General features: G+C 38.8%; 1 protein-coding gene and 1 long non-coding RNA gene across 2 annotated transcripts in view; both read right to left on the bottom strand.

The window, feature by feature from the left end:
• The window catches only part of LOC134815810 (uncharacterized), a 67124-nt gene that overhangs the window by 23920 nt on the left and 25986 nt on the right, over positions 1-17218 (bottom strand). The gene's annotated exons all lie outside the window — the stretch shown is intronic.
• The window catches only part of LOC134815808 (MAP kinase-activated protein kinase 2-like), a 37035-nt gene that overhangs the window by 3163 nt on the left and 16654 nt on the right, over positions 1-17218 (bottom strand). The window contains exon 9 of the mRNA XM_063824398.1: positions 8132-8251. Coding sequence (XP_063680468.1) covers positions 8132-8251 — 120 coding nt within the window. The remainder of the gene's footprint in view (positions 1-8131; positions 8252-17218) is intronic.

Genomic DNA, 17218 nt, shown 5'->3' with positions numbered 1-17218 from the left:
GAGGAAGAGATAGAGGAAGAGATAGAGGAAGAGATAGAGGAAGAGATATTATATAAATAAGACCCGGGTGATGCTAGCATTGGAGGTTGAGGAGAGGTTATTCGAAGAGTGGTGACGTCACTTGTAGGGAATTAGAGCGGTGTATTAATTTGAAAACTTGGAACGTTTTGAAGGGGTTTTTTTTTGAAATTTGAGGGGTGCCGGGGCATGGTATTTTCTATGATGAAAGAAATTAGGACTACTTTTCTGTGAAGAGAGTGTTGAATTGACTGTCCGAATATTTGAATATGAGGAACTGACGGAGATTAAGTCATGGAGTGACGGTGTGAGACACTGATTTATCAATTAGAGTAAAAGCCGAGCAAAAGAGAGCTGATAAGCGAGAGCTTTAATTATTACATTTGACCTGTACACTGGTTATTTTAATTATTACATTTTAATTCGTACACTGTTAAAGAGCGGGATAATATTTGCATCGTAATTAGTACATTGTTGAAGAGAGAGACAGTGTTTGTATTGTAAGTAGTACAGTGTTGAAGAGAGAGACAGTGTTTGTATTTTAATTAGTACACTGTTGAAGAGAGAGACAGTGTTTGTATTTTATTCTAATACTTTCAACACTACTATATAACAAATAATTTGAGTCAGGGAAGCGGCACTGAGAGAGGAACTGTTGAAGAGAGAGACAGTGTTTGTATTTTAATTAGTACATTATTGAAGAGAGAGACAGTGTTTGTATTTTAATTAGTACACTGTTGAAGAGAGAGACAGTGTTTGTATTTTATTTTAATACTTTCAACACTACTATATAACAAATAATTTGAGTCAGGGAAGCGGCACTGAGAGAGGAACTGTTGAAGAGAGAGAGACAGTGTTTGTATTGTATTTTAATACTTTCAACACTACTATATAACAAATAATTTGAGTCAGGGAAGCGGCACTGAGAGAGGAATTGGCAGAGATAAAGATAGCTAATGAGGTAATGATGAGAGCGCGGCATGGCAGGAGGCTGAGCTAGCAAACGAGAGAGGAATTGGCAGAGATAAAGATAGCTAATGAGGTAATGATGAGAGCGCGGCAGGAGGCTCAGCTAGCAAACGAAGAGTTAAGGACTCAATATGATGAATTGAGGCAGCAGGGAGCACAGCTAAGAAGAGATGGATTCAGAGAGGGTAAGCTAGAAGCTAGGCAGGAGAAGGAGACCGAAAAGAGGAGAATCAGAGAAGCGAACAGAGCAGCGGGTAAGAAATACCCATTAATGAAACCTCGGATGTTTGTGCTGGGGAAACACAGCTTTAGAACCTTCCTGAGCGGGTTTAAAATATTTGCCAATGCTGCGGACATCTTGGATGAAGACTTGGTGGACTTGATAATGACGTACTTGGACCCCAAGGCACAGAGGAGAGTGGAGACCCTACGATCAACCCGGGACGAGAAGAGAAATGTAGAGGCGAGTTTGGAGAGGAGGACAGAGGTGCTATGTGATGTGCATTCAAAGGCGGGTGCAGGAAGAGACTTCTTGAGATGCGTCAGAAAGAGGAAGAGACAATTTCGGATTTTGCAGCTAGAGTCACTGACATGGCAGATGAGGCATATGCACCGGAGGAGGAGGAGATCAAGAAGACCATCAGGCTAGATGTATTTACAGCTGGGGTATTAAAGGATGAAATCGGGATCGAGTTAATCAAGTCACGAGTGCAAGATTTTGAGGCCGCGCTAAAGAGGGCAGTTAAGTTGGATGGGATCCTGGCTAGTCGTAGCCCTAAAACCAGGGAAGAATGAGGAGGAACTTTTGTTTCAAATCGAGGAGGATATAGAGATGGATGAGGGAGTGATGAACCGAGTGATGGAAGAGAACCGGCCGAGAAGAGACATCGGTGCTTGTTACACCTGTGGACAGCATGGACATTTAACAAGGTGTTGATTGACACTGGGACAACCAGTAATGTGTATGGTGATGTTTGGTTGAACACATTCTTAGAGTCAATGCCTGAAGAGTTGAAGAAAAAGGTCAGCGAAGTCGAGAGAAACTTGAGTTTTCGTTTTGGAGACGGAAGCGCGGTTGAATCTATTAAATGTGTCATGTTACCCGTCAAGTTGTGTAACAGAGATTTCATGTTAGAAACATTTGTGGAGCCAGGAGAATTACCCTTTTTGTTTTCTAGATGTAGCATGAAGCAACTGGGGGTATCATTAGACATAGAGAATGATCAGATTATGATTGGCGGAGAACGGTAACAACTGAAAGTGACCAAATCAGGTCATTATGTGGCAGATATCATGTTATGGGAAAATATGAAATCAGAGAAATATACCATTGAACAAACTGGTAGGGAAGAGAGTGTAAGGAAAGAGGAGATTGTTGATAGTGATAGTGACAGTGAAGATGAATTCTGTCCGAATGAATCAGAGGAAGTAAGCAATGAACCATCAGCAGAAGGAGTGGAAGTTTCGAGTGAAACTGAAACTTCAATAGAAGAATCTGGTAAGGTAGAGACCAGTAGTGAATAAAGTGAAGTCAGAAAGTGTCGGTGATGAAAATAGAGACACAAGTGAGCCTGATGAATTTCAGAGTGCTTCTCGTCTGATGAGAATCAAGACTGGGTAGATGTTGTAGTCAAGAGGAATAAGGTATTAGACTTTAAGAGTGAGGATGTCATTAGGTATAACTCAGCAGATCATACCAACGATGTGTGGCAGAGAGCAAGTGTAATTGGACCTGGATGGAAAGAAAATTCTGTAAGGAAGGAAGACATCAACGTCCGGAACTTGGTGAAAGAACCAGAAGGTACAACAATTCAATTGCGTCTCAGTGAGTGTCAAGTGCAGAAAAAATCACATGATTCTCTTAACACAGAGTCTAGTATTGATACGGTGATGATACCAAAGGAGAGATATGGTGAGGTGTGTAATCAGTTTATCATTTTGTGGAGACACAGTACGATCGAAGAGCTGATAAATGGAGACACATAGAGCTGATAAATGGAGACATAGACGGGTCGGAGACGAAGGCTGATAAATGGAGACACAGAGTAGTAGTCGGAGACGAAGGCTGATAAATAGAGACACAGAGTGGTCGGAGACGAGAGCTGATAAATGGAGACACAGAGAGCTGATAACTGGAAACACAGACGAGTCGGAGACGTGAGCTGATAAATGGAGACATAGACGGGTCGGAGACGTGAGCTGATAAAAGGAGACACAGTGTAGTCGGAGACGAGAGCTGATAAACGGAGACACAGATAGCTGATAAATGGAGACACAGAGTGGTCGGGGACGAGTTACGGGAGAATGCAGATAGGCTGGAAGGAGATACAGAGTCAGAATGAGTCATAAGATTTATATAACAGTAGTTATATCGAAATAACAGTGCAATATCATTGATCACAAAAAATCAGATAAATCAGAAATTACTTGGAACTGAAAGAGCTGTCGATATTGAAATGAAAATTAAAACAAAGTCTTAATAAATAACTATCGGAGAGTATCACCCAACAGGGGCGGTGAGGAGAAGATGGTTAACATACCTGGAGTACAAGAGAGACAGTGACACTAAACCCACGGATTGAGATGCGTAGTACATCAACTTGTATTCTGAACAGAGACATCGAACGAGATCCAGAAGAAGACATCTGGAAGGAGAAAAGAGACATGAAACGAGATCCAGAAGAAGATATCTGGAAGGAGAAAAGAGACATGGAACGAAATCCAGAAGAAGATATCTGGAAGGAGACAAGAGACGTGGAACGGGATCCAGAGGAAAATATTCAGAACGAGGAGCGGAGACCTGGAGCGAGAGCCAGAAGAAGATATGTTGAACAACGAACGGAGACTCGGGACCGGATCCAGATGAGGATGTTCGCAACGAAGAATGAGACGGGGATAAGAAGAGACGAAAGAGAAAATGGACAGATAAAGTAAGCCGTTAAGTTTGGATATTGTGAAACTTTATTAAATTATTGTACCAGTATAGTAAGGTTCTAAGAAAGAACATATTTTGTAAAGTTGTGTAAGCTGTGATCGGGCAAGAGATATGGTCTATAGTAAGAGATTTTCCATTAAATTACTGTACCAGTATAGTAAGGTTCTAAGAAAGAACATATTTTGTAAAGTTGTGTAAGCCGTGACCGGGCAACAGATATGGTCTATAGTAAGAGATTTTCCATTAAATTATTGTACCAGTATAGTAAGGTTCTAAGAAAGAACATATTTTGTAAAGTTGTGTAAGCAGTGATTAATTGAGAGGAATTTATGGTAATATTGTGTAATATGTAGATAGTGTAATGCAATGATTATAATAAGGCGGTCGTGGGGTCCAGTATGTGACGTAGTATTTTGGGCATATATTAGTAGACGACAGTTATTGCAGTTTATGTGCAGAGAGGTCAGTTTAACATATGTTTGAGTCAGTACGAGGTTGAATTACAGATTGTTTACAGAATACTAGTGATACTATGTTGTGGCTATCGACAGGACAGTTTGCAATTCCCGGGAAATGGTAGATTGTTTAGACTATCAGAGCCCGGGAGGAAAATAGTGTTAGTTTTTGGAGATAGCAGAGTGCCAGTTTACCCGATCGAGAGGGGGGGTCATTTTGATACCGGGCAGGTTCTGTAGCTAGAACCTGTTAAGGTTAGGTCGTTTAGTTAGGTAGATGGCTATAGTGGTAAGTATAATATTGGCGGCCGTAGAATAGTGGAGCATTACGTAGTTACTATTATCAGGCTTGGTTGTGGCCGGGGTCAACAATGGTTGGTCCGACACCAGGGGATGTCTTGACAACACTGGGCTCTGGCAGAGCGAGAGTCAGCAATGGTTGACTCAGATAGGTAAAGCTAGACTAAGAGTAAGAGCCCGGGAGAAATAGTCAGCGCTGGTTGACTTAGATAGATAAAGCTAGACTAAGAATAAGAGCCCGGGAGGAATAGACAGCAATGGTTGACTCAGATAGGTAAAGCTAGATTAAGGGTAGTATTAACGGCAGGAAGTGTGTTGCGTAATATTTGAGGCAATATGAGTCTAAGTGACTAAGCGTTGGTTGAGCAAATAGTCGATTATTCATTGTTCAGTTAAGTACCTTGGGCACCTTTATTATACCCCTTGTTTGCATTCTCACCCTATTCGATAGAGGGTCATGGTTGATACCGGACTAGTGTAAGGGGCCAGGACCAGTTATGGTTGGGGCCTGGTGAGCACGGATGGAACGTGTCGTTAGAGGTTTAGAATCGGCAGTGGTTGTTTCAGGGCACCTAGATTAGGCACGGTCAAGGCGAGTTGACCGTGCTATCCGTGTTTTATGTTGCAGCACTAGATCGCTGGGCGTTTATGTATTGTTTCATAGTTTAACTTTGTTTACCCTTTATTATCACGCTCGTTTCCATTGTCCAAACCCTTAATTAAATGCAAATAAACTTCGAACCGGGAAGCAAGTGTCCACTGCTTACAGATATACAACTAAAACTTTTTTGACTGGGTCAAATGCTTTAATGGCCTTCAAATCAGCATGAAAAGCTAAAAAATTGGCCAAGGAATAATAATTTTAGTGCCCAAAATTTGGACTCTCAAGTGGTGTCAAAAACGCGAATTAAATAGGTAATAATTATTTTAGTCTCTCGAGTCTTGACACCACTTTAGGGTTAGACGGGTTCCTGCTAGTTTTACTAATGTCACGTGTCATTTGTATTAATGTCACGTGTCATTTGTATTATTGTCACGTGTCATTTGTATTATTGTCACGTGTCATTTGTATTATTGTCACGTGTCATTTCTATTATTGTCACGTGTGTCATTTCTATTAATGTCACGTGTCATTTGCATTATTGTCACGTGTCATTTGTATTATTGTCACGTGTCATTTGTATTAATGTCACGTGTCATTTGTATTAATGTCACGTGTCATTTGTATTATTGTCACGTGTCATTTCTATTATTGTCACGTGTCATTTCTATTATTGTCACGTGTGTCATTTCTATTAATGTCACGTGTCATTTGCATTATTGTCACGTGTCATTTGCATTATTGTCACGTGTCATTTGTATTAATGTCACGTGTCATTTGTATTAATGTCACGTGTCATTTGTATTAATGTCACGAGTCATTTGTATTAATGTCACGTGTCATTTGTATTATTGTCACGTGTCATTTGTATTATTGTCACGTGTCATTTGTATTATTGTCACGTGTCATTTGTATTAATGTCACGTGTCATTTGTATTAATGTCACGTGTCATTTTACTAATGTCACGTGTCATTTGTATTAATGTCACGTGTCATTTCTATTATTGTCACGTGTCATTTCTATTATTGTCACGTGTCATTTCTATTATTGTCAGGTGTCATTTCTATTATTGTCACGTGTGTCATTTCTATTAATGTCACGTGTCATTTGTATTATTGTCACGTGTCATTTGTATTATTGTCACGTGTCATTTGTATTATTGTCACGTGTCATTTGTATTAATGTCACGTGTCATTTGTATTAATGTCACGTGTCATTTGTATTAATGTCACGTGTCATTTGTATTAATGTCACGTGTCATTTGTATTAATGTCACGTGTCATTTGTATTAATGTCACGTGTCATTTGTATTAATGTCACGTGTCATTTGTATTAATGTCACGTGTCATTTGTATTATTGTCACGTGTCATTTGTATTAATGTCACGTGTCATTTGTATTATTGTCACGTATCATTTGTATTATTGTCACGTATCATTTGTATTATTGTCACGTATCATTTCTATTAATTTCACGTGTTTTTTATGTCACACGTACGTATCACGTGCTGTCAGTCTTAGTCAATGCTACAAACACAGCTACAGTCGACTACGTTACAGGTCACATCTAGTTTGCTGCACTGACCTCACACTTATCAACAATTGAAACATTGACTTGGAATACGCAGTATGCTAAAAATAGAATTTAAAGTGATTTCGGACAAATTGATACCCTAAAGATTAAGGTAATTAAGAACTTAAAATCTCACAGTTCAAGAGGTTTAATGATGGAATAATACGCTCCATATCTTCTAAGGTATACCAAAGCGGAAAGCGGAATACATATTTTAAAGGCTTTTTTTGGAAAAATTGTGCCACATGTTTTTTAATAAGAGATTTTAACTGAACCGTGAGCTCGTATAAAACTTTACACATTTAACATTTTCAAACATAAAAAACAATAATTTATACAATTTAGCCCTCTAAAAGTGAGCCCTCTAAAAGTGAGCCCTCTAAAAGTGAGCCCTCTAAAAGTGAGCCCTCTAAAAGTGAGCCCTCTAAAAGGTTAAGAAGTAAGCACTCAAAGTAAATAACAGTATGTTATCAACTTGTATTGATTTAAGACTGGTACATTGTTTTAGTGAGAACTTGCTTAATGTGTATATCTAGTTGCGAGCTAAACTTAACAATTTAATTTGAAGGACCTCTAAACCACGTATAGTATTAAGATTCAAGAGCAGTTTATTATTTTATTCCCTTTTTTTCTCTATCAGTACTATTATTAACATTTCACATCAGATCATAGTCAAAATCGGAAACTAGAAACCATTTCAAAACTTATATATTCCAGCAGATCAGAAACAATCACAAGTAATTTTAGTCAGATGATATCATTTCATTGTAGTAGTATTATAGTGTACAATGTAAACTGTATAGTGTACAATGTAAACTGTATAGTGTACAATGTAGACTGTATAGTGAACAATGTAGACTGTATAGTGTACAATGTAAACTGTATAGTGTACAATGTATTTTAACATATCAAAACTGTAAAACACACGTTCACACTTTACATCAGCAAATTAAAAGGAGTGCTTTAACGCCGCGTTATTATGGTTACGCCGCGTTACTATAGTAACGCCGCGTTACTATAGTTACGCCGCGTTACTATAGTTACGCCGCGTTACTATAGTTACGCCGCGTTACTATAGTTACGCCGCGTTACTATAGTTACGCTGCAAGGTCACGTGGTGTGCACCAGAGTTCTCAGTCTTGATATTTTACATGCCTCATGACGACGTAGATGAAACTATCTCTTGTCACGTGACACACGTGGGCACAATGAACCAATCACAGAGCTTCATTGTACCCACGCGACACGTTACCAGGGCAACCCAAGCTCTCAAAGATCTACCTTCTTGTTTTGGCGACGCTTCAGGATTGGGTTACTGTTGTGGATGTCACTCATGTTGCCCAGTTTAATTACGTTGTCGTAGTTAATACGCATCTGGTTTAGGGCATTGTTCATCTCCTCCTGAAGTAATTATCTCATTAATAAATAAATAAATTAAGCAATCGTTGTAATTAGCACCTCTGAGTGATATAAGAGTATGTAAAATCAGATCTGGTTAGACACAATGACAGCTAACTATTTATGTTACTATGGTAACGTTACTGAGTCATGTACATAATATCGTCTAAATGTTGGTGGCAGTGATTCTTTAACATTGGTGAAGTGGTGTAGTGGTGTAGTGGTGTAGTGGTGAAGTGGTGTAGTGGTGAAGTGGTGTAGTGGTGAAGTGGTGTAGTGGTGTAGTGGTGTAGTGGTGAAGTGGTGTAGTGGTGTAATGGTGAAGTGGTGTAGTGGTGTAGTGGTGTAGTGGTGTATTGATGTAGTGGTGTAGTGGTGAAGTGGTGTAGTGGTGTAGTGGTGTAGTGGTGAAGTGGTGTAGTGGTGTAGCGGTGTAGTGGTGTAGTGGTGTAGTGGTGTAGTGGTGTAGCGGTGTAGTGGTGTAGTGGTGAAGTGGTGTAGTGGTGAAGTGGTGTAGTGGTGTAGTGGTGTAGTGGTGAAGTGGTGAAGTGGTGTAGTGGTGAAGTGGTGTAGTGGTGTAGTGGTGTAGTGGTGTATTGATGTAGTGGTGTAGTGGTGAAGTGGTGTAGTGGTGTAGTGGTGTAGTGGTGTAGTGGTGAAGTGGTGTAGTGGTGTAGCGGTGTAGTGGTGTAGTGGTGTAGCGGTGTAGTGGTGTAGTGGTGTAGTGGTGAAGTGGTGTAGTGGTGAAGTGGTGTAGTGGTGTATTGGTGTAGTGGTGTAGTGGTGTAGTGGTGTATTGGTGTAGTGGTGAAGTGGTGTAGTGGTGTAGTGGTGAAGTGGTGTAGTGGTGTATTGGTGTATTGGTGTAGTGGTGTAGCGGTGTAGTGGTGAAGTGGTGAAGTGGTGTAGTGGTGTAGTGGTGTAGTGGTGTAGCGGTGTAGTGGTGTATTGGTGTAGTGGTGAAGTGGTGTAGTGGTGAAGTGGTGTAGTGGTGTAGTGGTGTAGTGGTGTAGTGGTGTATTGGTGTAGTGGTGTAGTGGTGAAGTGGTGTAGTGGTGTAGTGGTGTAGTGGTGTAGTGGTGTAGTGGTGTAGTGGTGTAGTGGTGTAGTGGTGTAGTGGTGTAGTGGTGTAGTGGTGTAGCGGTGTAGTGGTGAAGTGGTGAAGTGGTGTAGTGGTGTATTGGTTTAGTGTCAAATCAAAAGTGGCTTCGTAAACTATTTTAGGTTTCTTAAAAAGAACCTAAGAGTGTGTACTATTATTAGTGTAGTGTGTTTGAGTGTGTTGATGTGCGTACAGTACTACAATTATTAAATTCAGAACACGTCAATGAGAAGCATGCTGTTGCACAGTGTGCCCACTGTGTGTTGGGGATACTATCATTCTATTTAACATCCATAATACTATTTAACATATTATTATATATTAACATATTATTATATATTAACGGCCAGGTAGCGCAGTTGGTTAGAACGCCAGCTTTGCAATCGTGAGGTTGCGGGTTCAAATCGTACTGTCTGCCTGGTCGTGGGGTGAGCGTCGTTGACGTTCAGCTAAGGATCCTGAGTGGTATATGCAGCCCCCCGGTCTACTCAGCCGAATACTCGAGAAATTGGGTGTGAGGGTTAAATGAGGAGCTGCACATTGCAGCAAAGTCTTGGGCGAAGAAAGTATGGTACACACTACCTTAACCGTCACTGGCTAAAAACAAATCCTTCGGCTTCCTGTAATTGGCTGGTTGCACTTGTGTAACAATGTGGCTGTTGGAATACTCCGAAGTAAAATAAGTGTCTTGATAAAAAATATATAATTGATAACTTTAACAATTTATGGCTTTTAAAGAAACATCTAGACCACTTGACACTAACTACTAATGTTACTATGGTAACAAATTCACTTAACACACACCTACAACTACATTTTAACTGTGACATAAAACTATTTTACAGTGTACAATAATTACTTGCTGTAAAGATCGTAACATGACCATCGTGACACTGGTGGACTGAGACGCATTACCAGCAATAGAATTCAGATAACATGCAGTCAGCTATCAGCTTATCAGTGGTTACCACCAGTAATAATAGCTTATCAGACCGGCGGTTTCAGTCAATCACTTGCCCACGTGTGTCACGTGACAATCACTTGCCCACGTGTGTCACGTGACAATCCCACCATTGAGAAGCTGGTTTAATTGTTCGAGTCGAGTTTTAAATAATTTTTAGAGCTGGAATAAAAGAGAGGTCAATTGTGCTTTTTCGTTATTGTACAGCTGCTTTATAAAACTTATAACGTTTCCATTGCAAATTACCGTTTCAAATTACCGTGACTTTCCGCATAAATTAAATACTCAATTCCAAGAAATGATTTAACATTGTTTAAGATTGAAGGGTACGTCAATCACATTCAAGATTAATTATTTTACTACTAATACTAGGCTATTTATAGGTTCCAGACTTCTCTTGCTTTTTACATTAAATTGAATATGAAATTAATTAAGGATTGTATTGTGCATTAAGGATTGTATTGTGCATAGAGTTGTTCTTGAAACTAGATCGTTTAACTTACAGCGTGGTTTATGATTAAATCAGTCGACTTTCCATTAAATCATCTCATTTATGTAATTATTATGAATATAATGTTTAATATAATGAATTGTCCTTAACAAATTAAAGACAACTACCTAGAGGTACCTGAGGTTGCTATGGTAACTACCTAGAGGACCAACTTCTTCATTTAAAGACGCGCTCTGCTGCACCTGCTGTGTTTTCAGACCCTAAATCCTAATTCAGTCACTTACATTCACACAGTTGCAGTGGATATAAGAGTATCATATTACATATATCAGCCGCACAATGGTATGAAGTTGTTATTGGTTACCATGACGTTGTTATGGTTATTGGTTACCATGAAATGACACGTGCAATGGTATGAAGTTATTATGGTTACCATGAAGTTGTTATGGTTATTGGTTACCATGAAATGACACGTGCAATGGTATGAAGTTATTATGGTTACCATGAAGTTGTTATGGTTATTGGTTACCATGAAATGAAACGTGCAATGGTATGAAGTTATTATGGTTACCATGAAGTTGTTATGGTTATTGGTTACCATGAAATGACACGTGCAATGGTATGAAGTTATTATGGTTACCATGAAGTTGGTTGCATGAAGTTGTTATGGTTATTGGTGACCATGAAATGACACGTGCAATGGTATGAAGTTGTTATGGTTACCATGAAGTTGTTATGGTTATTGGTTACCATGAAATGACACGTGCAATGGTATGAAGTTGTTATGGTTACCATGAAGTTATTATGGTTACCATGAAGTTGTTATGGTTATTGGTGACCATGAAATGACACGTGCAATGGTATGAAGTTGTTATGGTTACCATGAAGTTATTATGGTTACCATGAAGTTGTTATAGTTATTGGTGACCATGAAATGACACGTGCAATGGTATGAAGTTGTTATGGTTACCATGAAGTTATTATGGTTACCATGAAGTTGTTATGGTTATTGGTTACCATGAAATGACACGTGCAATGGTATGAAGTTGTTATGGTTACCATGAAGTTGTTATGGTTACCATGAAGTTGTTATGGTTATTGGTGACCATGAAATGACACGTGCAATGGTATGAAGTTGTTATGGTTACCATGAAGTTGTTATGGTTATTGGTTACCATGAAATGACACGTGCAATGGTATGAAGTTGTTATGGTTACCATGAAGTTGTTATGGTTACCATGAAGTTGTTATGGTTACCATGAAGTTGTTATGGTTATTGGTTACCATGAAATGACACGTGCAATGGTATGAAGTTGTTATGGTTACCATGAAAATGAAGTTGTTATGGTTACCGTGAAGTTGTTATGGTAACCATATTGTTACATTGTGAGTGGTATTTCCGCTAACATTCCAGTACCAATGATACGTCAATTGGGTGAGATAACCAGTACCACATGTTACACTGCTACTCAATACCAAATATAGACATCCTGGTGCAATACCTGTGACGTCATAAAACTGTCACGTGACGTCATCTAACTTCATGCCAGGATGATCAATCAGTTAATTGTGACTCATATAAAGGTGTGGTTGCTAGGTGACAACCTGTATTGTCACCTAGCAACCTGTATTGAACACGGAGCAAATGGGTTGCTGTAATGTGCGATTACAGGAAACCGAACTTGTAATTAGGATTTTGACAGATTATTTCTATACGTGACGTTTGAGTTCCTGGGTTTATTTTGACTGATTATTTGTGACTAAATATTGTTCTATAGTTACTCCCGGATATAACGCTTCTACCTAATTAGCTAGTTAATTATCTAATTAATGCTGGCTAAATTATCAGCTTTATTTTAGGGATGATTGTGATTACGGATATATCTTTGTAGTTAAGTTATTAATATTATCAATGTTTTGTATTATGATTTTTATTAAAGTTACATGTATCTGTTAATGATCTGTTAATATTAACAAGGCTGATTATACTGATGATCTAGGAAATTATAATTTGTACACTGTTTATTTGTACAAGCGTAGCATGAGAATGAGAACAGTTGCCATGATAATACAGACAGCATGTAGACAGCGCGCGTTGGCATGGCTACAATACCATTATATCCAGCCTACACACAATGATATTTCTATTTCCTTCTTTAAACCTCCACTATAGATTAACGTGTTGAAGCTGGTAGTATGAGAGAGTGTACTGACGACTCAAGTGCATGACAAAAACACTAATAACACGTTTAAACACGTGTGTTATTAGTGTTTAGTGCTATTACGTGCGTGTTGGAACGGTTTATGTCGGTTATTACGTCTAACCAGGAAGTTTTAGCTTTGTTTTTAGCTGACATAGTGGTGTAGTGGTGCAGTGGTGTAACTGCCATTACGTAGTGAAGTAACTGCCATTACGTCAGTGGATTGAATCATCGACATATCGACATATCGACATATTGACATATTGACATATTGACATATTGACATAATATTGACATAATATTGACATATCGACATATCAGAACTGCTTAATTTTGGCTTTGTAAGTTATTCCAATGAAGCACATTACAGGGATAACAGCTACATTGTGAGATTACGTAATGACAACAATATGTAATACTTTAGCTAGGGCGTGTAGTTAAGCAAAACATTTGAGAACTACACAATTATAATAGTGTGTACTGTTTTCCGGTATTCCTAAAACCCGTTGTCCGGAACCGGAAAGGGAGACGAAGGTTCTGCAAGCTGGAAGTGGGTGGGAAGGAGGTCGCGTCAATATTATCTGGATACTGCCCAATAGGCGTGTCAAAGTGTGCGCTCACTTCTCACCATCCAGATCAGCTGTGTAATTACTGAGACCATAGTAACCGTCTAGTAACCATAGTAACCAGATCAGCTGTGTAATTACATTCTACACCTGGGTAAATCGCATTCCAATTTCCGAGCAAGCTATTTAACTGGTCTAACACAATGTGATTATTACGAGGAGTATATGGTTCAATGTTATGGTTAAATACCAGTCGCACGTACAAAATAATGTGCAGTACGTTTTCAATCCTTGGTCTTTTGTTTGTTATTAGGACGAATCAGCCTGGAACTATATTGTAGGTACTAGTACAGGTACTATATTGTTTCCTGCCAGTATTCCATAACCATAGTAACTATGGTAACCATAGTAACCATTACATATACCAGATTATCTGCACCCTAGCTAGACGGTTCTATTCAGCACTGTATCCTGTAGACAAGACAATTTGAATACTTGACATCCATGGGAACTACCTAACGTTATCATGGTTATCATGGTTACCATGGTTAGTGGCTACCATGCCAATCATAGAGATGTTACGTAAGTACGAACTTAGGAACAATATACATATAATGAAAGGCCAAGTTTCAGATTTTCAGAGTTTTAGATTTTCAGTGTTTTAAATTTTTGAGCCGTTGTTTCCTGTATCCGCTAAAACTTAGTACCTGATACCCCCTGCTAAGATACCCGCTAACTGACACGCAGCTTCCGTTCTGTCTGGTCCGCTTTGTGACAAGCTTCTAGAATATTCCACTTTGTACGTGCAGTTTAGTTAACTAACAAGCCCAACGTTACACACAGGTAATAATAAGCTGCTAATTACTTCATATACTTCATTATATATGTACATATTTGTGTAATTTTATGTGTGTTTTATGTGCGTTTTCATGCGTACAGTGCTAAGTAAAAGAAGAGATAAACGGAGAAATTATAGAAATACCGTCCAGAAGCCAAAATGAAGTTGTTATGGTTACCAGAAGCCACAATGAATTACATTACATTAAAATATTTATTTAACGGCCAGGTAGCGCAGTTGGTTAGAACGCCTGTCTTACAATCGTTAGGTTGCGAGTTCGAAACCCACTGACTGCCTGGTCGTGGGGTGAGCGTCGTCGACGTTCAGCTAAGGATCATGAGTGGTCTATGCAGCCCCCCGGTCTACTCAGCCGAATACTCGAGAAATCGGGTGTGAGGGTTAAATGAGGAGCTGCACATTGCAGCAAAGTCTCGGACGAAGAAAGTATGGTACACACTACCTTAACCGTCACTGGCCAAAAAGATCCTTCGGCTTCCTGTAATTGGCTGGTTGCACTTGTGTAACATTGTGGCTGTTGGAATACACCGAAGTAAAATAAGTGTCTAGATTATAATACCAGGAAACGCCTGCCATTCATAGTGCCACATGCCAATTGACAGTTGCTTTCGTGTGTAATTCTAGCTGCGAAATTGCATATTACATTTACAAACATAGCCATAGATTTGAGATGGTATGATATCAGCGAGGTGATAATTGAATATTTCAGCGATACATTATTCTAAATCCCGGCTGTCACAAATTAATGAGAGATGATTTCCTGAGACATATGGCGGATTATACCTTCTACTGGAACTTGTTTTTAGCGAAAATTTGGGAAACTCGTAACACTTAACCTTAGGCAACTCTTAACTCCTTCAATAATTCCCAATTTTACGATATCCTGACCCACGGCCAAAGAAGCTAAGTAATCTTGAGATAAAGCTAGGGTAAAATGCACGGTTACTATGGTTACACAGCAGTTTGGTAATCTCGGGGTTCGGGCGGGATTATGTCATTCTGAGGTCGTTATAGGATTTTACTTTACAATTTTTTAAATTTGTAACAACAAAATCATTACAATACAATAAAAAGGCATTACGAGACCAAGAGAGCTCTCAAATACCTCTTACAACAATCTTAACACATGATCTCACTGTTAAATACATTATTTAATAGTCTCGTCGTTAAAGTTTCCCTCTCAAGTACCGGATTTATAAAACATTTTCAAAACGTGACTGTTAAAACCATTACATCAGCCTATTTAAGTGCTCTCCAACCATATTTTGCTCTCTTTACTCCCCTGCCTCTTTGATATAGGGGTATCCACGTGACCTCCTACACACGTGACCCCATACACACGTGACACGTGACGCGGCGAAAATAAACCTTAAGTCTCTGTTTAAAAGTAAACCTAGAGCAAGCTGTTGAGCACCAAGATAAAGCTAGGGTAAAATACACGGTTACTATGGTTACAAGATAAAGCTAGGGTAAAATACACGGTTACTGTGGTTACAAGATAAAGCTAGGATTACTATGGTTACAAGATAAAGCTAGGGTAAAATACACGGTTACTATGGTTACAAGATAAAGCTAGGGTAAAATACACGGTTACTATGGTTACAAGATAAAGCTAGGGTTACTATGGTTACAAGATAAAGCTAGGGTAAAATACACGGTTACTATGGTTACAAGATAAAGCTAGGGTTACTGTGGTTACAAGATAAAGCTAGGGTAAAATACACGGTTACTATGGTTACAAGATAAAGCTAGGGTTACTATGGTTACAAGATAAAGCTAGGGTAAAATACACGGTTACTATGGTTACAAGATAAAGCTAGGGTTACTATGGTTACAAGATAAAGCTAGGGTAAAATACACGGTTACTATGGTTACAAGATAAAGCTAGGGTTACTATGGTTACAAGATAAAGCTAGGGTAAAATACACGGTTACTATGGTTACAAGATAAAGCTAGGGTTACTATGGTTACAAGATAAAGCTAGGGTAAAATACACGGTTACTGTGGTTACAAGATAAAGCTAGGGTTACTATGGTTACAAGATAAAGCTAGGGTTACTATGGTTACAAGATAAAGCTAGGGTAAAATACACGGTTACTGTGGTTACAAGATAAAGCTAGGGTTACTATGGTTACAAGATAAAGCTAGGGTAAAATACACGGTTACTATGGTTACAAGATAAAGCTAGGGTTACTATGGTTACAAGATAAAGCTAGGGTAAAATGCACGGTTACTATGGTTACAAGATAAAGCTAGGGTTACTATGGTTACAAGATAAAGCTAGGGTAAAATACACGGTTACTATGGTTACAAGATAAAGCTAGGGTTACTATGGTTACAAGATAAAGCTAGGGTAAAATGCACGGTTACTGTGGTTACAAGATAAAGCTAGGGTTACTATGGTTACAAGATAAAGCTAGGGTAAAATGCACGGTTACTATGGTTACAAGATAAAGCTAGGGTTACTATGGTTACAAGATAAAGCTAGGGTAAAATGCACGGTTACTGTGGTTACAAGATAAAGCTAGGGTGAAATGTACCCAACCCATACAACAAGTAATAAGATTAACAGTAACACTATGTCTGCCTGTGTAGCTAATATAATAATAGACATTTCCCCAGACAGCTGTAGTAAATACGAACACATACCCACAAAATAAAGATAACACAAAGCCATCATCATTATTATAAACTAATAAATAAAACCTAATAAAAGTTCTGACGATTATCAACAAAGAACAATTAAACCTAAAATTGGATTCTAGTAAAAGTTACAATCAGTCCCAAAATTCATCAAAGAAAATAGGATTGAGTGGGGGACGGTGTTTTGTTT

The sequence above is a fragment of the Bolinopsis microptera genome, chromosome 5, assembly GCF_026151205.1.
Source record: "Bolinopsis microptera isolate Bmic1 chromosome 5, MBARI_Bmic_1.0, whole genome shotgun sequence".
NCBI lineage: Eukaryota > Metazoa > Ctenophora > Tentaculata > Lobata > Bolinopsidae > Bolinopsis > Bolinopsis microptera.
The sequence above is the reverse complement of the archived record's forward strand: the minus strand, read 5'-3'. Positions and strand labels throughout refer to the sequence as shown.